The sequence below is a fragment of the Chanos chanos genome, chromosome 9 (assembly GCF_902362185.1).
Source record: "Chanos chanos chromosome 9, fChaCha1.1, whole genome shotgun sequence".
Lineage (NCBI taxonomy): Eukaryota > Metazoa > Chordata > Actinopteri > Gonorynchiformes > Chanidae > Chanos > Chanos chanos.
This window is the reverse complement of record NC_044503.1, coordinates 9,421,266-9,443,754: the sequence shown is the minus strand read 5'-3', so window position 1 is coordinate 9,443,754 and position 22,489 is coordinate 9,421,266. Positions and strand designations below refer to the sequence as shown.

The window sequence follows — 22,489 nt, the reverse complement described above, 5'->3', positions numbered from 1 at the left end:
CCCCCTACCCCCCACCCTTTTTACAAAGGACCATTTCTTTTAATTAAGATGTAATTAAGTTTGTCTTTTTGAAAATTGGCCTCAGCATGGGCTTAGAGGAACAAATCTTTTTAAATGCATGTGTAAATTTAAAATTTAAAATAAATAAATAAATAAATTTGAAAATAAAGTGTCTGGGGTGTACATCAAGATTGTGACTCTCTCAGAAGCCATGTAATCCCTCGGCGGGAGTGATGATGAAGTGTAAAAAATTGTGCCAAAGATATCATGTGTACACCTAGGCTGGCTCCTTGTGGACCACTCCTCACAGATCTCTAGAGAGCAGGTGGCCCAGAAAAACACATGTAATCCGTCACTTTTAAACAGCGCTGTCTGTGCACTTAAAAGGGGCTGTTATATTATATTTTTACCCATTGGATCTAACGTTTACTTGCCAGGAAAAACCCACCAGGAAAAAAAAAGTGTTAGGATTTAGACTTTTTTATATATATATATATATATATATAGGAACGCTCCCGGAGAATGGTGACAAATGGAAATATGACCTCAAGCTGCACAAGAGACAGCATGAGCATAATGTGGAAAGCAAACAAAGTCCCATGTGCATAAGAACTGTGATGGGCGGAGACACCTTTTCTTCATGATACTTGCACCCAAGTATAGGCTCACATACTCTGGGGTGATTTTTTTTTTTTTTTTAAGTTTAGTTAACAAGTTATAGCTTTGTCTGTTGGCATGTTAGTTTTGTTTGGTAAAAAAAAAAAGCCTTGCAGTGCAAACCCAAAGCGTTGTGGACAGACTGGCTTTTCATTGGAAACAATCAGTTGTACATGTACTTTGGCAATCAATCATTGATTCAAAAGCTTGTTCTGTGAAGAACAGGTTGATTTGTGATCCAAACCTCAGGCCTGGATGCATTTCACTGTATTTCAACAGACGCTTCCTTTTTTACAGAGTAAACTATGTAGCCTGCCAGGTGGCAGGCAATATAGCTTAAACCATTTCCACAACAATACACAAACTATCAAATTTACCTCCAATGTTAACAACACGGCATATGTCTGAGGTCCTGTTAGTTTCCACACAATTCATGAATTCAGTTGAATGAATTGAACTGGTCATGACAAACCGATTTTTTTTTTTTATAAATCTGAATTCAATTAAACATATTGAGGAGCATCATACTTGTTGTTATATAATTTATATCTACAATATGTGTGCAAGACAGTTGAAATTTCAATCTGGCATGAATAAGAAAAGGGCAGTCATGAGTGACTCGAAAATTAAATCATTTTAATTCGTTTGGAGAGAGATGCAAAGTATAAGCTGTCTTTAATGATGGATGACGAAATCCAAACTGAATCCAAAGAGGGAACAAAAATAACCAGAACCAGTGAATGCTGTGCTCCAGCTTTTATCAGCTTCAGAACTTTTCTCAAAGCTCAGAAACAGCTTTTCATATGGTGCTGGAGTTATAGCAACAGTCAGCTCTCTAATAGCTGTGTTAGTGACTGCATGCATGATAAGACAGCTCCTCGGAAATTTTGGCCTCCTCTAACGTGTACAAGCCGTCGACAGGAGGGCTTATCTTACAGATCTGTCACCGTGATAAAATGCCTTGAATTAACATTGAATAAACCTTTCTTGAAAGTGGGAGACGCATGAAAAATGAGAACGAAAAATTCCTGTTCCGGCATTTTGCCTTTGCCAATACCATACCTTGCTCTTAGCGTTTCACTTGGAAGAACTTTGAAAAAAAAAAAAGAAAAAAAAAAAAAGGAGCGCTCTTTTGTTGGTGGCCAGCTGAGGAGGAGATCCGCGCATTCCTTATCGCAGCCCTGGTTTGCATTAATGGGACCCCTCTCTTCTCACCAGACTTTTTTTTAGCAGTAGATTGTCATTCAGTTCAAACTGACCCTGAAATAGAACCATCATCCCGACAACAAGACTGGAGTCTTGTCATCTTGGTTCGGGGGGCCTCAAGCTTTTGTTTTCTTGATTAGCGTTACTTGGACGAGAGCTTAGAATAATAATGCGGAGATCGTTCTTGTATGAAAGAGACAGAGTATTTTAATCATAAGTTAGGCTTTTTTTTTTTGGCCATTTTATTTTTGTGTCGAACAAGTCCATTTCGTGCAGTTTTCATGAATCCAGTATTCTGCAGTTGGTATATATCCACAGGTCATCTCAGGATCCATGGAAACTCATACCCACTGAAGGAAGGACTGTCTAAGAGGCTTCACAGTGCAGTTTCTGCCCTGCAGCTCCCCAGCCTCTGGTAGAACACATTCCGTCTATGTAGAAGCATTTCAACAAGCTTAATGAATGTCAAACAATGTAGTTGGCACAACACATGCTCATAAGCTGAGAGAGATTTTGAAAGCCTCAGTAAATGTTAGAGCACTTGTCCAAGTGTTTTTTTGTTTTTTTTTTCCTTTTCTTGTTTGTTACTTTTGAAAAGTTGTAGTTGACAGATTCAGTCAACAATCAAATCTTGACTTATTTTAAATGAGGTGCAGATGCTGTGTAAACCACAGGTACAGCTCTTAATGGTTTTGTAGAAAAACATTCAAGAGTTAGATCTGTTATGTTTTCACTGAGTCATGGTACCATTCTCATCCTGCTGACTGGGGAGCTGCTCTTCAAACTCCAGCTATTCTGAGGTACAGTGTGTTTATAGTCACAAGACTCATCATTCTGTCCTCAATGTGCAGGTGTGGCCTCTTTTTTAGAAATACATATGCCGTCGGGACTGATAATAACACACTGCCACTCACTTGTGGGCTCATAATTAGAGAGCAGATGTGCAGACCTTCAAACATAGGTATTCTACACATACACACATACACCCTTACAGACTTACACACACACATGCAGAGAGAGAGAGACAGAGAGAGAGAGAGAGAGAGAGGGAAACGCCATGTGTAATCCTCAGGCAGCTGAGAATACAGCACTGTCACTAGTTATAAATGACTGTGCATAATTTCTGATCGTTTTAGGCTATAGCCAATTTACCAACCCCGCTAGCAAAGTAGACGTCGGTTTAAGTTACAGTGTGTGGGGATCAGATTTACCTCCAAAGCAGGTCAACAAAATACTAAGCCTTGTTTACATCTACTCAACAAGTACAATTTTGAAGTGGATTTCATGGTACTTTATAATCTTATTGTTAAATAAGTGGAGATATTCAGAGTGAAATCCAGAAGACTTATTGTAGAGATGATTTAATATAATTGTTGAGTCTTTTCATTTCCAGAAAATCCAGACCTGTAACTTTATATGCAAGAGAAATGACAATGACATGTTTTTCAGGTCTCAGGGTTCAAAGCCTTTGAAGTGTGCCTCTAGCTTTTGGGACGTTAGAGAAGCAACAGACTGTGAAGAATGTCGCAGTACAAGTATAAACTGTACTTCACAATTCCTCTGTCTCTTAGTGCTGCGTATCACCTCTGGGATTAACGTATCAAATTGGACTATTCTAAATCTTTATTCTCTTTCCTGCTTAGGTTACTTCATGTGTCTTTTGAATTCAGCTCACTCTAGTAGACATTAACTGTTAAACACATCTATTTTTAGGCAAAAAAAGGTTTTGGCAATCAATTGCGGTTGTCACTAGAGTAATTTGATTCAATACAATTGCTAAATCAGTGTTGGGATACTCCATCATTTTGCTCAATCCAAAAATCCTACTAGGGGAGGAGAATATTTTCATTGTGAAACCTTAGCTAGCAAATGTTTATCTTCCTGTTACAGGTTATCCATCATTAATCATGTTAATCTTTGTATATGGATAGCGTGGATATAAAGTGTCTCTGCTCTCATTTAGCCAAAAGCAGATTTACTGTAGATACAGAGGCCCGTGGAGAAAGCGATCACTCTCAGCGTGTTTGCGGTTCCTGCCGGTCTGCACTAAGAGTTTAAGATTTAAAGTAAGGCAGTGTGACAGGGATTTGTATTAGCTGCCAGGGTCTGGCAATGGTCTTTAAGAACTCCTTGCTTTCTGAGTGCATACTTTTCTAATCTCTTTTGGAGCTTGTCACTCTTGTAGAAACTGTGGCTGCCCTCTCCCACACAATCCAGTACTTTGTTACTGTCACACTGGGAGAAATGGGGGCGAAATCTGTGTGCTTTGAATGAGTTTAACAAAGACTGCTTCAAAGAGTTAAAGTAGTACTGATGAAAGAGGTACTTTTTGGGAGGTTTATTTTTCTGTTTGAGTTCTTTCTCTACTTTCCCAATGGCAAGATTTTTTGGTTTCCTAACTACATGTTTCACTGTGAACGTTCTTTTTTTTTAAGTGGCATGATTAGTTTCTACAACCAAAACACTTATGATGTGCAAAATGGTGTTTAATCCTTTCTTTTTCGTTTTTTTTTTTTTTTTTAATTTGCAGCCCACTTCTTGACACAGAAGTGAAAAGCTTTTTTTTTTTTTTCAGAAAAGCAATGACCTGTGAACAGGCCATGTTTGGGTCAGTGGTTTTGAGTCTCTGACTTTTCCGCTCTCATGAGAACTAGTCTTGGAGTAGCAGAATCTTGTTAAAATACTTTTTTTTTTTTTTTTACAAGGGGTTGTGTGCTTATTTACTAAGACTTAAACTTCGCCTTATTTAAAATGATGTCTGTATTGTTGAGATATTTCAGTGAAGTCTTTTAAAATGGTTTTTTAATCTTTGAATCTGTCTATTTGTCCTTTACAGGTCTCTAAAGGTTAACTCTGCTGTCATTACTATGGAGACAACACAAGCCCTCCTCCTTCTGAGTATATGTGTCTACAGTTGTCATGGCAACCTCCGATCTGCCCCCAGAGTGCATTTGTCTTACAAAGGTGAACCTCGTTTTTTTATCAGCCCCTGTTCTTGACAGAGACATTTCTTTTGTGGTTCTGTGTTGATTATTTTTCGCATCACTGGTTAGTTTAAAAGACCTTCACAAATCACCAACAGTTTTGCTATTGCCACTACATAACAATAAATAGAGTCTTTGAATATGTGGCGTTGTTATTAAGCCAATAAATGTCTAATTATGAAATATTTTTGTGCATGCTCCTTGAAAATGAATTCTATGACAACTCTAGAGATTCCTTTTGGGAGAGATCACATCACAAGTGAAATAAATTTGAACAAATATGCATGACTACGTTAAAAAGTTCAAATGTCTCTCCAAAACAACTGTGAGTGATTCTGTTGAATCAAATAGCATGCACATCTAATTAAACACAAGGAGAGCAGTGCAAAGGAAGGACGTCGTTAAAGTGGTTTCAGTGATAGGAGTTGGTATATGATAGCAATGCGGTCTTGATGGAATCCATGGTGTTTTCTCCAGTGCTGCAGTATTTTCTCCGTCAGTCTGGCACTACCACGCCTCATCACCCATGTAATACCCTTGAGAGAAACCTCCCTGTCTACTCCACACTCCAGACATCCAACAAAAGATAGGGAAAAAGAAAGGGTTTGAAGTAAAAAGAAAAAAAAAAATATATATATATATATATATATCTCAGGTTACTGCAGATCGTGTTCTTTATTTACTCGCATTTTATGTAACGCAGAAGATTTTACCGAATCTTTGTCATGTTTGGGAAACATTTAAAAGAGCTTACTTCACGCTCGTAAAATTCTCTCTCAACCGGCTGTTTGGCCTCAGGTTTTTGGCAACCACTGTGTCATATAATGATATGAATATGCTTTTAGTTCTCAGAAGCATTCACAAACATACACGCGCACACACACACACACACACACACACACACAAGCACATACATACAACCCAGTGGGTGTGTCTGAACCCCCATTACTCTCACAGAGAGTAAGAGAGAGAGAGAGAGAGAGAGACAGAGAGAGAGCAAGAAAGACAGAGAGAGAGAGAGAGACAGGGAGAGAGAGAGAGCGAGAGAGAGAGAGAGAGATTCACATGCACATGCTGCCTGATCCTCAGAGGACTGGAGTGCAGAACCTGCTGGCGCCAAGCCAGGGCTCAGGGCAGCCCAGCGGTGCAGCGTGGCGCCCTGCTTTTAGGACACTGGGCTTTGCCTGTAATCCTAGAGCAGGATGCAGCGATAGCAAGGCTGAGCGGAGAGAGGGAAAAGAAGAAATCTGATTCAAGGAACTGACAAAGAACGAAACACCGTAGAATTAGGGAGGGGCAGAGAGAACACTGATGAACTACCCAGACAAAGCAGAGAGGAGGGGGGAAAAAAAAGAGAGAGAGAGAGAGGAGAGATGGAAGGAATCAAGAAGGTAAAAGAAAATGAAGCACAGGTGAGAACAAATGAAAAGAAAAGAGAAAATAGAGAGTGAAAGAAAGAAAAAAAAAGGGGGGGGGGAATGGATACTCTTGCAGCTTAGGTGAGAATGAGAAAAACAGACTGAGTGGGAGACACACGGAAGGGAGCAAGGCAGGGTTGAGAGAGGGTACGTGGACCGCTTTGGGTCATTGTGTGCGTAGGTGACAGTGAAACAGATCTTTGTTCTGAGAAACAGGATAGGGTGATGGCGTCTTCGGAGTATTAATAACTCCTGCGGTTGCTGTGTTTACCTCAGCGAAAGCACAGGGAAGCCCCCAAAGAATGTGCCGGCGTAGATCCAGCAACCTGCTCCAATATGCCAGACAGACACGCTTGATATGTGACGCTTTGGCTGGTGTCACCCGGGCTTGATCTGTTCCGAGATGAGTGAGGAGAGACTGACTCTCAGTATTTGTCGTATGCTAGAACCGCTCATAGCTTTAGTTGTTTATTTATGTGCTATTTATTTACGGTCTATCATATCTTTTCAAAGACATTGCGTGCACTGGAATATTCCCCTCCCGAGCTCTTCCCTTACACTGTGGAACCATGTAAAAAAGAAGAGAGAGAGAGAGAGAGAGAGAGAGAGAGAAAACACCAACTTATAATTATAAGGCAGTTTATTTCACAGCTTTACTTTGGACGAATTCATTTTTTGGGCCTAAGAAAACGCCAAGTTTGAATTGAGTTTACTTTAAGAAAAAAAAACCCCAAAAAAACTGTGAAGTAAGTTCCCCTGTAATTTTAAGCTGACCTAACTTGTCATTTCGAAGAGTGTGGAGAGACGTAACATCGTGTGCTGTTGTTTGACGTGGTAAAAAAGACACTCTATCATCATCGTGGTGACATACGACTCAATCTGTCAAGCCTGTCCACCATCTAAAAATAAACCCGAGGACTCACCTGAAGTTCCTAAGAGCCTTTGATACCACCACATGACAGACAAGCTCCATATGACTTCAAGACTGTATAATTAACAAACTGTTAATTTCAGCGTATCAGTTCTGTCACACACTTGCCCTTCTTGCTCCCTGTGAGCCCTGAATTTGACGGCAGTACAGAGAGAGACAGTCCGGGCAGTTTGCTGTTTCTTAAAATGGACATTTTCCCAGACTCTCAGGCTCTAGGAACAGGAATGATGTTTCTCTGCAAATGTGGGAAAACATTTTTACATCTAAGCAGACATAACCTTGACAGAATAGAGGTTAAGAGGATTAATTGCCAAAGAATTTAAAATAGCTTTATGGGAAATGTTGTTTTCCATTAATGCCAATGGTCAAGAAGTCTGACCTAACTCTGGAACCAGCCGCAGATGAAGGAACAAGGGACGTAACGTTCCAAGAAATGTAATGTTTAACTTTTCCCACAGTGTGCAGGTGCTAATTCATTATTCCGTTTCATCATGGGGCAAATTTCCATCCCTTTTAGCTCAGTCTGATCATATTCGAATCTGCCATCTCTGGATGTGTGAGGGGGAGCTAAGGATCAAAGCAGTGGTGATGATTATGGATGAGCCTTGTGTGTGTTGGCTTGTTTTAAAGCTAAAACTTCATAAAATCCAAATACATTTACATTTATTCATTTGGCTGATGCTCATTGCAAATTGTCATGCTTGTCATTCAAGCCCACACCCTCCCAGTGACAGAACAGAACCTCCCTCACGGTTACACCACCAGGACCACTGTATGTAATAGACTGTCTATTTAATGACTGCATACACGGTGTTGAAAAATCATGCTGTGGATGAGATCATGTATGAGATAATGTACAGAATTTTGTCCTGTGTACTGCTCAACCGGTTACATATATAATTATTGAAAATGACAGTTTGTTTCCATAATGGGGAACTTTAATGGACTCACAAGGTCAGGGCAACTCAGCTGTTTTACATTTCGCTCTCAAGAGAGGCTTACTTGAATTCCACACAAATGAGATATTTCAGCAGTGCTCCCTAGTAAAAAACCAATCCTGCAAGGACTCTTGTGGTAATGACTGCCCTCATCCCAAAAAACATGGCCCCCATCCAGCTTCACTGGCCAACAGCCACTACTAATTCAGCCCAAAGTGCTTATAATATTTGAAAATGTTCAGAGTGGTGTCAGGGGGCAGGATAATAGCACTTCACCGAGTCCCCTCCCCATTTAGTTAATATTTTATGAGAGTCAGTAACCCGCATTAAGAACAGGGATCACAGTAGTCTGAGGATCCTTACATACCCTGTTTTCCTTCCACGGTGGATTAATGCTGGTTGGTTCAAAGTGGGCTCTGAGGTTGTCCACTTCTTCACATGCAGCAGAGTATAAAGGCCTCGGTTGAGAAGTCATGAAACGTTATTTTCTATCTCTGCAGATTTCCGCTTTTAGAAAAGTATTCTTGATTCTTCAATGTCCATTGTGCCAGTATGTCACCCTTGGAGAGTTAAGGTCCTATGTAAGGACCACATTAATTCACCTCCTGGTTTTTGGATTGCTGCTTGTATAATGTATACAATTACATATCCAGTAAACCCAAGATCCAGATTAAAACATATTTGGCCTCTTTCACAACATTATGGTATTACATAATGCATCATTAGTGCCTTAAACTAGGACAATTCTGCTTATCCAAATCTCGACATGTTTAAGTCCCTGTCAACCAGTGTTTCCCAGAGATTGCCACAGTCCCAATTTACACTTCAGCAATGGATCTCCATCAAAACCACATAGTTACGAACATCATTGCTTTATTTCTCAGCCCGTAAGAAGCATACATATATCTTGATGAGCTACTAAACTTGGCAAAGTCACCTCTAATGGAAATTCGCCATTAAAATACTTTTCACTTCTAACAGAATTTGCGACGGTGATCTTTTATCGTAATGGCTGCAATATGGTCCCTGTCTCTGGAAAAAATCAGACACAAATGCTCTTTTTCTAACTTAGCCCTCTGAATTTGAACTGATTTTCGTTCCCTTGTGTTTCATCGTTCTGTTAACCGACTTATTCTCTTTCTCCATCATCGTGAATCGGTGAATGGAAAACAGACAGCGTATACATTACTGAGCACTTTGAACAATTTACACGGTCTTGGACAATGATGATTGATATCACAGAAGGGGTTGTCATGGCAATAGAGGGGTAGTTTGCTCTGGTTTCCTTGAACTTCAGAAAAAGCCACCTTCTCCTTCTGAGACTCTTACTGCTGGTTAATGAAATATCATGTAAGGAAGATATGAGATACATTTATTATTGGGTGCCAAATGAAACATCATTTCAGCTGAGACAATTTAGAACAGCTTAGCACGGAACTGAACAGTTACACTGTATATGAGCACTTTCATGTTCTGATAATTCATCTTCCAGGAAAGTCTCAATTGTAATGAAATAGTCTAATTCTTCGGACGCCTGTTGTGAACAGTTTTGAGCCCAACTATATAAGGAGGTTGTGAGTGGAAAAAGTGAACACTTTTGTTCTCCACAAATGAATCCTATTACACCAGTTTCTGGCTGCAGCACTGGATCTGGCACCAAGTGGCATACAATCACACACACACACACACACACACACACACACACACACACACACACCATGCTCACATTTACCACAGTCATAGCCAGTTGGCAAACAATGCCAAATTCCATCCCAGTAATGGGACTCCCCCAACCGCCATTAAACCTCATCACTAGTGAAGCTCTAACCCACGAGGAAGCAAAGTTGTTGGTTTTCTCTTCCATTCTTCATCACAGATTAAATATTTGCCCAGTAAAATACCATCACTAATCTGTTGCGGATATGAAATAAGTAAACCATTGTCTGTACACTCTGATTTAGGACAGAAATGGCATGTGCTGAATTTTTGGGTTGTCCACCCGTTTTTCTGGAAACAAAACTGCATTATGTTCTACTCTTACAGTAGCAACACTCCCAAATTTTAATACTTGCTTTTTTCAGAACAAACCTGCTTAGCCCGCGGCTTACTGTGTTTGCGTTAAGAGTCAACTCTTGTTCTGGTTGGCAGGCTGGACCTGGAAGTCCATGCAGTCCTGCTAATGTGATGACAGTCAGATTGCTATTGCTAATGTCGGTAACCGAGGGTCATTTTTGCTGTGTCGTACTGACCACGTTTAGGGTCATGAGGGCACAAAAGAGGATTCAACACAATTTTCTTTTCTCTTTGAACCTGCAAAAGTCACATTCTTCACACCTCTCTGTTTGTTTGCTAATGAGACTAGCCATCCTGATCACCAACAGATGGTGGAAGGGTAACGGATGCATCAAAGGTCATAGTATGGAAAGAACACTTTGAAAGGAATTTCAGAACACGTCAGACCTCGACAACTAGTAGGCATAATTTGATGCCATCTTTACTTAAATTCAGAAATGTATTCTCCGTTTGCAGTCATGACATAGTATTAGTCATGTTCGATTTTGTGGAAAGTCTAATCTATTGTGTTTTTCGTGTATTTGTAATGGTTGTGGAAACATCATCATTTTTCCAAAATCTACCTGAAAATTTGTTCTGCCAGAAAAGAAAATTTCTCTGTTTTTCAGTCAGTGTTTTAAACATATAATGTCTCTGGTGAAAAATGAAGACTGTAAAATGGTGTATTACGCTGTTTTTAAAATTTTTCTTCTCACAGTAGTTCATTGTACAGCTACACGTTACAGATAAACAGATAAACTGTTTATAGATAAACAGCCCCAAACTCCTTGACATGACTTTACAAGGCCAGCAGGTGTGTCAGGGTGAAACCACCTGACCTCTATGCTCTTCCATTCCCAAAGATAGTGGATTTTCTGGATAAAGCCGTTTGGATAGGGATGAGAGCGCGTCTGAGAATAGCTTGGGCTGTCCAGCACACAGCGAGGTGCCTGGAATCCCAGTCCAGGACTGGTGACGGGCCAGATTCTGCAGATAGTTAGAGGATCACCCACACAGCTGCAAGAGAGACAGACAGACGGGCCACACTTCGCCACCTAGTTAGAGCCCTGAATAGGAGCGCTGAACCCATATACACATACATACCCACACACTTCCACTGGAAACATATATAGCATCTCACCCGGAATTACATGTTCACACATGCAGTCACGCATTGAGACATTAGCTAACGCTTATACATATGATTACACACACATACAGTGAGCCCAGTCATTTACAACTGAGTCTCAGCGTGTTCCCATAGCGATAGCTTCTCCCTTTCACTTTGGTCACAAACGACGTTTGAAAGAAAACCCTAAAGTTCTGCTTTTGTTTCATTTTATGACTGGCACTTTTTGTTTCAGGTATACTGTGTTAACTTAAAGATCTAATGTCTCTTGTTGAATTTATTTGACTTTTATTCATTACAGCACATGCTCCTCCACTAGATACTCATTCTTAAGGTAAAGAAAAGAGGATGGGTGAAAAACATTTCAAGATCAACAATCGTACAGCCCTGACCTTTTTGCTATTTATATTTATTTGAAGTTTCACCTCTGGCACAAACAGATTAACATTTAGAGAGTTGTTCAGTAATACCTCCAAGTTCAAAGTGGTATTGGTATGAGGTTAACATGAAGTAATTTATAGATTTGATCTGTGTTACTAGCACTCTACCCCGCCCCCTCCCACACCAAAACATGCACTTACACTCACACCCTCACAGGGCAATGATGTCTTCACGTCCTCATAAGCACAGATTTATGTCTAAAGTCAACCAGCCTCTCCCTACCCTTTGGCCACCTCTCCACCCCTTCTCTCTCTCTCTCTCCCTCGCCCTCTCTCTCTCTCTCTCGCTCTCTCTCTCTCTTTCATACTGCCTTTCATTCCTCACTGTCACAAATCATGTGAGCGCAATGTCCTTTTCGGAATTAAGTCGTCTCTGTAGTATGACCGTATAAAATTGCTAGTGCACCAAACATTCTCTATAAAACGCATTCATTCAATTCTTAGACGGTGGTGCCCTGTCCAAACGCTCTCTCCAGTGAGATCGCAGAGATAAAGACAATATGAGGAGTTAAACACACACTGCGGCGTTCTGTCCGTTAAAACAGCTGAACCCATCTTTCATCTCCACACCTGCTCAGGGCTCTGCTGTTGCCACACATATGAGAGGGGACGCCACAGAGAGCCTGGTGCCACCTGTCGGATGGCTGACCGGCTCACTAATAATCCCCGCTTTCATTCATTAAGTTCATTAGGCTGGGATATACACATTTGTATCGAATGCACATCCCTAATGGATCAGTTTGCAGATCATACACACTTGTGTTAATTCACTAATAAACCCAAAGAAGATACTGTTTAAAGTGTAAGCAGAAGTGGATTGGATGTGAAAAACAGACTGACGTTTATGTTTTCTTTATTTATCCGCAGAATTGTTGGAGACCAGAACGATCCGGCCGTTCAGTTTCTCTTTCAACACCAGTGATTACCGGATCCTGCACATGGACCAGGACCAGGGGCGGCTCTATTTGGGTAGTCGAGAGTACCTGGTGGCATTAGACATGCAAAATATAAACAAGGAACCGCTCATTGTAAGATATAGTTTATCATGCATTTCATATAATCTCAGACAGTGTTACTGTTACTATGTCAATATTATGGCTACAATGTTACAAATTTGGCCAATGTTAGTGTTACTATGCCGACATTATTGCTAAAATGTTACTAACCTGGCCAGTTTTACTACTACAGTTTTACGAAGTTGATGTTTCTGACACTATATCACTGTTATTATAGCAATGTTACTAACTTGCTGAATGTAACTGTTACTATGTCAATATTGCTGCTACAATGTTACTAACTCAGTCACTGTTTCTGTTACTGTATCAGTAATACTTCTACAATGTTACTAACACAGTCAGTGTTACTGTTACTAAAAGGTTTCATGTGCTGAGCAACTCAATCTTATTCATTCTAGATTCACTGGCCTGCAACTGCACAGAGAAAAGCGGAGTGTCGAATGACTGGAAAGGGAGGACAGGTAGGACCCTTATGTCAAGTTAATGACAAGCGTAACACTTCGCAGATTTGTTCAGCCATGGTCTTTGTAATGTTCTGCTGCAAGGTGTTAAGTGTTCATACTGTCTTTTCTGAATGTATTAATTAGGGTGAGTGTGCAAACTTTGTACGTCTGATTGAGCCGTGGAACCGCACTCATCTGTACACCTGTGGTACTGGAGCATACAAGCCCATCTGCACCTTCATAAACAGAGGCTGGAGAGCTGAGGTAAAACACTGCCCGCGTATCACTTCTGTAAAGACCTGACCAACCCACTGTCTACCCCAAAGTACCCCAAATCCTGGAGGACTATTATCCTCCTGCTTTTGCTCTAACTTCAACATCAGATGCTATTTCTGTATGTGAAACTCTTAGAGCCAATTAGAGGCAACAGTGGTTTACTTAATAGATCTTCAGGTCTCTAGAGTAGGATTTGGGAAACCCTACTCTATGCTCTCACACTCAGCCTCTATGTGTCCGTGTGTGTGTGTGTGTATGTGTTTTAGGAGTATCTCTTTAGGCTGGTACAAGGTTACGTGGACTCTGGAAAAGGAAAATGCCCTTATGACCCACGTCAGGAAAACGCAGCTGCTCTAATCAGTAAGATTTCCTCCATTTCTCAAGAGATTACAGTAAATGAACTGTTCTTAGCACATCATTCTCAATCAGTCTTGTTCTTGTTCAATGTACACACCTTTCCTTCCTACGCCTAGATGGCAATCTGTATGCAGGGGTTCATGTTGACTTTATGGGCACGGATCCAGCCATATTTCGCACCCTAGGGGACCGACCAGCTGTTAGAACCGAACAGTACGACTCCCGATGGCTAAACGGTAAGTTTTCATTCGTGGATTGAGACAAACGCCAACAGTAGACATTAAACTTATCTGTCGCAAAGACTTGAAATTCTTCTAACCATAAAAATTTCTCTTTGTGTCTTTGCAGAGCCTGTGTTTCTTAAGATCCAGAAGATTCCAGACAGTGCAGAGAAGAATGATGACAAGCTGTATTTCTTCTTTAGGGAGAAGAGTCTGGATGCAGCAGGTGGCAGTACCCCTAGTGTTCTGTCCAGAGTGGGACGTGTCTGTCTGGTGAGCACATGTCCTCCACAACATCTGCTTACATAACAGTTCAGATGACTTCTGCTCAACACGTTTTGTATGTTTAAGGAAGGTCCCAGTATTTTTAGACTAAGAGAACAATGACGAAGTTTAAATAAACTTAAAGGCTCTTACTCTCCAGCCTACCTCACCTTATGGCTTTCTTCCCGTTTTTTCTCTCTTTCTTCTTTTTTCACTTTATGTTCTATTCAGAATGATGATGGAGGTCAAAGATCACTGGTTAACAAATGGACAACGTTTCTGAAGGCGCGGTTGGTGTGCTCGGTGATCGGTCCAGATGGTGTTGAAACCTATTTTGATGAACTAAGTAAGAAATTCTTACTTCAACAGTGATACACGTATTCCCTGTTCTGGTTTTTGTTCCATCGATGACTTCTTTTACAAATAATGATTTTGTTTGTTTACAGGGGATGTTTTCATTCAGCGCACTCAGGATGAGCGTAACCCGATCGTGTATGCTGTGTTCTCGACTGCTGGGTAGTGTGTCTTTTCTCTTTCATTGCTAAGAACAGCATTTGCCTGACTGTCAAATTATAGCTATCCTAAAAAAAGGAATGTTTTGCCATATTTGATAAATGAGACTGTTGTTGATATTATTCGTAACAAATTCCCTTCCCATAGACATGTGCCAAATGAACCAAACATTACAGAGGAGCTGTGTGTATGTTCACTAACTTTGTTTTGTTACACTGTCAGTTCATTATCCTGGTTCTCTCTCTCTCTCTCTCTCTCTCTCTCTCTCTGTCTATGTGCGTGTGTGTGTGTGTGTGTGTGTATGTGTGTGTGTGTGTGTGTGTGTGTGTGTGTCTTCCCTTCTCTCTCTCTCTTTCTTGCTACCTCAGCTCTGTGTTCAAAGGGTCAGCAGTTTGTGTATACTCTATGGGTGATATCCGAAACGTCTTTAATGGGCCCTTCTCCCACAAACATGGTCACAACTATCAGTGGACCCCTTACACTGGCAAAATCCCCTACCCCCGCCCTGGAACAGTGAGCTCGCTAGAACCTTTCATCAATGTCTCACAATTCAGTCAGACCTATAGAAAAATGAAGTGAACAGACCATTAAAATAATGTCGAGCAGAGTAATATAGCATCATTTCATTGGTATCTGGTCCTGAAGACCAGTACTTCTGAACAAAATGAGTAGTCATGCCATAATATTCTGTGTTTTGCTTAGCTGTCCTGTCTTTTTTCGTCCTAGTGTCCAGGAGGAACTTTCACTCCTGGTGTTCACACCACCAAAGAGTTTTCCGAGGAGGCAGTGAATTTTGTGCGTGCCCATCCACTTATGTATCACCCCATATACCCTATCCACAAGCGCCCCCTAGTGGTTCGGACTGGCGTAGACTACCGTTTCACCACTATAGCAGTGGACCTGGTGGATGCTGTGGACGGGAGATATGAAGTGCTTTTCCTGGGAACAGGTGAGGTCACCTCATGGATCTCACAATCCATTTCGACATTGTGATGCTCTAAAACAGGGTTTCTCAATCCCGCTTCTGGGGGACCCCTGCTCTGCACGTTTTCCACCTTTCCCTGCTCTACCTACCTGACTGAATTCATCAGTGGCACTTGTGATTGGCTGAGCACACCCGATTTAATCAAGATCATGTTAATCACACTAATCAGTTGTGTTCGGAGCAAGGATAGATAGAAGATATGCAGAGGAGGGGTCCTCCCAGGAGCAGGATTGAGAACCACTGCTCTAAAATGCACTCATGTCCAGAAAAGCTGCTAAAATGCCGTTTTTCCCCACTCCCTTTCACTTTACACAGATCGTGGAACAGTTCAAAAGGTCATTGTTCTGCCAAAAGATCCCAGCACAACAGAGGAGCTCATTCTGGAGGAGGTGGAAGTTTTCAAGGTAATTAAGTAGTACAAAGCGAAACATTATCCGATTGTTGTCGATGTAATGCTGTACACATTACTGCCATTGATCTAAAGCAGGCATTCTTTTAAATGTAGAAATTAAATGTCAGTCATTGATGTATTGCAGACTCCAGCCCCGGTGAAAACATTGAAAATTTCCTCTAAAAGGGTAAGACTGTGATTCATCCCACAATGAAGCATTACCGATCCGTGAACAGATGGAATCATTTTTAGTTGTCGTAAAGTGTTGTTCAGCACTCACGCATGCATTTGCCTCAAGACATAGTGAAATTAAGCCAAAGCTTTTCAGCAGGGAATAATTATAAAAACCAGCGTAACAAATAATAATCGCAACAAATAATCTCATGTCTAATTTCAGTTATGACAGAATGATAAGTAATTATTATGTACTGCCATAACAGAACATTCTGTCTCTTCTCTCTCTGTCACTGTCTCTGTCTCTCTCTATCTCTCTCTCTGCCCCCCACCTCCCCATTTTAATATATAGCAACAGTTGTATGTGTCATCAGAGAGAGGCCTGACCCAGGTCTCTCTGCACAGATGTGCTGTGTATGGAAAGGCCTGCTCGGACTGCTGCCTAGCCCGGGACCCCTACTGCGCCTGGGACGGAGAGAGCTGTTCCCCCTTCACGGCAGCCACCAAGAGGTCAGAGCCATTCACCTACCACATGTTGCAAACCAAACAATAACACTGGTGTTTGGTTTAGCACCAGCAGGATACCATATGTGTTGTTTTGTGACTGTTTTCTTTTTTTAGCTGAATCATCACATTACTGCTTCAGCTGACAGATCCTTAAAATCTAAAATTCTCTTAAATGTTCTTTAGGAGAAGCAGGAGACAGGATATCAAACATGGAGATCCTATGCGTCAGTGCAGAGGTTTCAACGCTAAAGGTTTGTCATGATGTTTTTTTTCATAACTGTATGAAGTAGCATCCTTTTTACTATCCCTGTTTACAAGACTGTAAAATGTGTTACTTGTTAAGCAAAACATAGTTTGCTAATGAATGTACTTTGTTTTTCTCTTAGTAGAGAAGCGACTGAAGGAGACAGTACAGTTTGGGGTGGAGGGAAGCAGCACTTTTCTGGAATGTCAGCCCAGATCCCCTCAAGCTACAGTCAAATGGCTCTACCAAAAAGATGGCAAGCGTAAAGCAGTAAGGAACACATTTAATATTCCTCACTCGCTCTCAATTTTTACGGTTGCAAGTGATTTTTAAACGTTCTTCTCCGTCTCTTTCTCTAGCTGAATCGAGATAAAGAGGTGTTGAAAACAGCTCAAGGGATCCTGTTGAAGTCTCTGACTCAGACAGATGCCGGTGTCTATCACTGTCTGGCCACAGAAAACAACTTTAAACACACTGTGTCTCGTGTGGCTTTGCGTATTCTGGACAGAGAGATCGTTGAGGCTTTGACAGCGCCGGACAGCCCCCCAGAACAACAGCACCAAAAACACCACCCACACCATCATCATCCCCCACCCCCACCACCTCCACCTCAAACCAGACCCCCCCAACTCCCTCCCCAACCAGAGGTACGCCTCATCAACCAGTACTGCCAATCGTACTGGCAGCAGTTCAATCCCAGTGAGCCACAGAAAGCCAAACGCACAAACAGGAGACACGCAGAGAGGCACGTAGCAAATGAGTACCAAGACCACTGACTTTTATCTCTCCACGTCACCTCCGCTCACATCAAGTCTGCACCACTGTTCCCTCTGTTCTCCCAGTTCAGCTGTCCGTAGATTAATTTCAGTCCCAACAGACTGCGTTCTGCCCCAACTTGGACAATTTTTTCTTTTTTTTTTCTCGTGACTGTTTGAATCCTGCTGGACTGCTTTTAAGCTAATTTCAACCGTGACTGAACGCGTCTTTGGTCCAACTTTCAGACCTAAAAGCCCCTGTCTCTGTTCTAGCTCTATTTCCGACTGACTGAGTTCCCAAGCTAACCTCAATACTGGCCCTGAGTTTGTCACGTCTCAAAGTTTGAGGTTTGAGATTGTGGTACGATTCTTGACAAAACAGACAAGCGCTGTCGGTGAGCACTGCTGATCTGCCCACTTCCCGGTCATCTCTAATCTGTGCTGGTAAAGTGGTAGATGTCTTCAGGTACCTCTTCTAGCATACAATAAGTTAAACCAAAGGTTACAAAACATGTTTTTCAGCAAATAATAAAAGAGATTTCTCTCTAGTTTTTGAACTCAAGTTTGAAATCCAATTAAACATCATTCTGCGGAGATGGAATTTTCACATTTTAGAAGATCTTAATCGACTCTTAACTACTGGCATCAGAAATTAGAACTTGGTTAGAATGGACGGAAGAAAAAACTACAGTGGAACTTGAGTGCATTTTTTTCACATAAAAATAAAAACATACCAGTCAGTCAATATATTTCCTGTTCTCCTCATAAACCAATAATTACAGCTCAATATATCATGACTAAAAACAGTATTTTACAAGGACATGGGCATCATAAAACTTGGAAAAGTATTTAAAGCTTTTTTTTAAGTCTCCCAGATCACAGTTTAATCCAGCTTCTAAAGTATAGCACAGGAAAGAATTTCATGGAGTATTTGTTCCTAATGGTGAGGTCCCCGGGCACCGTTTTTCTGCTGACTTGAAAACATGAGGCTATTTTTTCAATGGCTTTCAGTTTCATTATGTTCGTAATGTAACATCATGCACTTGACAAGGAGATGCTTCACATAAACACAACTGTATTTATGTGATGAAGACCAAGAAAAGATTACTGCACACAAAAGATGGTATATAATGAGGACATCTGATTTGGTGTTTTTTAATAGCCAAATTGTTTGTTTACCTCTAGAATCCGAGGGGAATTTGGTATCAAACTTAATATGGAAGCACTGGTTTAAAGTTACTTGTTTTCATTTGTTGCTTTGGATGGATTCTGTTGTATTAGTGGATTCTTCAAAGGACTCGGGAACGTTTTCTTTTCCAAGCCATTTGAAAGATCTCAACAACAAGGAGCACAAAGCACATAAAATATCAAGTACAGAAACCCATCTGAGCAGCATAGTTATTTTAATTATTCAAATGCTTGAAAGTCACTCATAATCTACTAATACTCAAAATAAATTTTGTTGTGTATTTATTAGCTGAGCATTAAAACACTGTAGAAGAACAAAAAAAACATTTTCTCTGAGATAGGACTGCTGAAAGTGTTCAGTAATATGGCAAACAACCAGAAACTATGTATTATGGGAAACTGAAAATAGTTTATGATTTTAAATGATATTCTACATTCTGCAATCTAAATGTAAATCTTTGGCACCACTTTGTGATATGAGACAAAGTTATGGACCAAAATTTGTTTCATTCTCCAGCCAAAATAACAAGGATTGGTAGAAAGAGGAACATGTAAATACTGTAGAGCAATATGGGATCTGGATTCCCTTCAAAACGAAAACCCAAATAATGACATTTTAACAAACATAGTGTGTGGTTAAAGAGATTTGACACCTCAATTTTTTTTTTGTTTTTTGGAAATGTTAGCATTTTTGTATATATGCATACGAAAAAGGCGGTCTCACCGCTGTCCGTAAACATATTTTAGGGTGAAGTACTAATAAAAGACAATCTTTTTTTTTGTTTTGTTTTGGTTTTTTGTATGTGGCCAGTAAAGTAATGTTTAGTATATTCCCTGAGAATCTGTCCTAATGTGCATGAATTAATGGAATTACTCTACACAGTAAACACATAGACTTAGTATTTTCAGTGGGCTAACTTCATTTTGTAATTGTGAACTCGGACTGCAAAAGAGCTCCAAATCGTTTTTTGTAAATTCATTTGACTGAGAAACTTGTACGGGAGGGCGATCAATAAGCAGCGTGCGTCCCCACATATGTATAGAAATTCATAATGGTAATGAGGTGCTTTATAGTTACAGTCACTCAAGCGAAATCCTTGTGGTGTATTGTTGTACACCACTGCTATATCTCTAACTCTGTTCCCATGCAGCATTTTGGCTTGATGTTTCTTTTTATGGTTATCTGTGGTCATGTTTTACTTGTGTGCCAAGACAAGATCTGTGGGGTTTTTTTGTTTTTTTTTTGTGGATACTACACATGTATATAGAAATGGTATGCACACACAACTCTTCAGCTAAGTGGTATTTCTGTGATAGATTTTTATCTTTATTTTTCCACCGCCCTCTCTCTCTCTCTCTCTCCCTCTCTCTCTCTCTCTCTCTCTCTCTCTCTCTCTCTCTCACTCTTTCTCTCTCTCTCTCTCTCTCTCTCTCACCATGACATATTTATTTTGAGAATGTACATATTCCTGTGAGCTGTGCACTTTGGTGATGGGGTTTGTGGGGGGTTATAACTCTGTATTCATTAACAGGACCAGCATTCATAGAGAGAGACCCAGAGGAAACCGGTAGACTTTTTTGGACACGTTTTCCAACAACACCCTTGTTATAGTTATTTAACTTGGCTAATGTTTGGGCTAAAAGGTTTTTGTCAGACCCAGTCAATGAAAATATGCACACATTCTATAAAAATAGATCAGTAATGTATAAACATCTTTGCCTTGGCTTGAAATAGTCTGGTACAAAATACCACCTCTAAAGAAACATATTTGTCTTTTAGAAAATTGTACAGAATAGTTTTAGAAGACTGTAGTGTGATAGCAGGATCGGTTTGAATCCAGAAATGTCTACCTCCTCTACCACTTTCTATGAAATATCACTTGCACCAAATAACACAAGCAAGACAACAAGACTGTGTTTATTTTATGTATTCCTCCTCTCAACTGATAACAAGAAAAATCACAGAGACTTTTAATATTGCTTGTATTCAGAGTGTGACAAGATTTGTACTGTGTCTGAATCGCAACTAAACAATGTAAAATTAAGCTCAAAACTTTTGTTGGGTATCTAAAGGTGCTTTGCCAGAAACCACATCACAGAGGCTATATTCCAAACCATAACTGCTTCCTCTGTCTGGAAATGATATTGTTGTGAAGGAGGACACACAACCACTCTTGGATGGAATGGATGGAGAACCCAGCCTATTTCTGTCTTGTTCTTTCTCTGCCTGGCTGTTTATCAAAATTCTAAGTAGACTACATCTAAAGGTTCCTCTTTGTATTTGCAGAAGTGTTTGTGTAAGTGTAAGTTTATGTGGTTGTTTGTCATAAATATTATTTTATTATTATGATATTGTTGGGTTTTTTTTTTTTTTTGGAGTTTCAATAGACATTTTATAAAGTTGGAAATAAACTGCTGTATTTGTTTTTCTTCCACTTTTCTTTTTTTTCTTTCTTTCTTTTTTTTTTTTTTAAAAAAACTTTTCTAACATTTGAAAACTTTGTAATCCAGTTGGGAAAGGTCTGTTGAAATGTCAGTAAGTTTAGACGGTTTGACACAGAGTGATTCTCACAGTTGGAAAAAGACACGTTTTGGCTGAGAGAAGTGCCACATGTGCGTTTTCCCTGAAGCTTTTGTCAATATTCTGTTTTACCCCATCACGCCTGCAGAGGGCGGGCTACAATCTTTGTCCTGACTGTTCTGTATTTTATTGCATGTAAATGGATTGCTTTGGAAGAATTTGGAGGTTATGCATTGTTGACTATGGAAATTTCCTACTGGTCTTTGTTCAGAAGAAAATAAAATACCACCCAGAAAAAAAGAAAAAACAAAACAAAACAGAACAAAAGAGGTAAGGTATGGCCAATATGAACTCAATCAGTAATTCATCTATGAAGGTACAAAACACATAATATTGGATGATGGTTTGAGCGAGTTTAATTTTGCCATTTCAAAAGGTGATGGAAAAGTAGAAAAAAAATCTACATACTTACTGCTAAAAATGAACAAACAAAAAAGACTAAATCAACCCAATTCTAAATCAGTGGCTCTAATTCACAGGTTCACAATGATATATCCTGTAGACACATCTACTGTTTACAACTCACCTTAAATATGCTGTTTTACCTTAGCTTTAAAATACTGTCACAAAGGTATTTCGAATATAAGATTGAAATCAGATCGCTTCATGTTTTTTTGTAAGGCAGAGTGTAATGATGTAATGTGCAATATTAGGATTCCAGGCTCATACAGAGCACCCAGTTAGAACATTTTACATTCAAGAACAACAATATCTTCTGCAGCATCATTATTGACAGGGGAAAAAAAAAAGACACTCTACCCAGTCAGTCGTTTATGTCTTGTAAGCTGTGGAAGTAAGGGCACAAAAGTGTGTGTGAAC

At 40.2% G+C, this 22,489-nt stretch overlaps 1 protein-coding gene across 1 annotated transcript; it reads left to right on the top strand.

Moving 5' to 3' along the window:
• The first annotated feature begins 4,730 nt into the window (after positions 1-4,730).
• On the top strand, positions 4,731-17,922 carry sema3gb (sema domain, immunoglobulin domain (Ig), short basic domain, secreted, (semaphorin) 3Gb). The gene is made up of 17 exons (XM_030785157.1): positions 4,731-4,827; positions 12,623-12,783; positions 13,170-13,232; positions 13,359-13,478; positions 13,757-13,850; positions 13,964-14,083; positions 14,196-14,341; positions 14,564-14,678; positions 14,779-14,848; positions 15,214-15,358; positions 15,572-15,794; positions 16,146-16,234; positions 16,367-16,408; positions 16,748-16,905; positions 17,086-17,153; positions 17,289-17,416; positions 17,506-17,922. The coding sequence occupies exons 1-17, from the start codon at positions 4,731-4,733 to the stop codon at positions 17,920-17,922; spliced, it is 2,256 nt and encodes a 751-aa protein (XP_030641017.1).
• Positions 17,923-22,489: the final 4,567 nt, after the last annotated feature.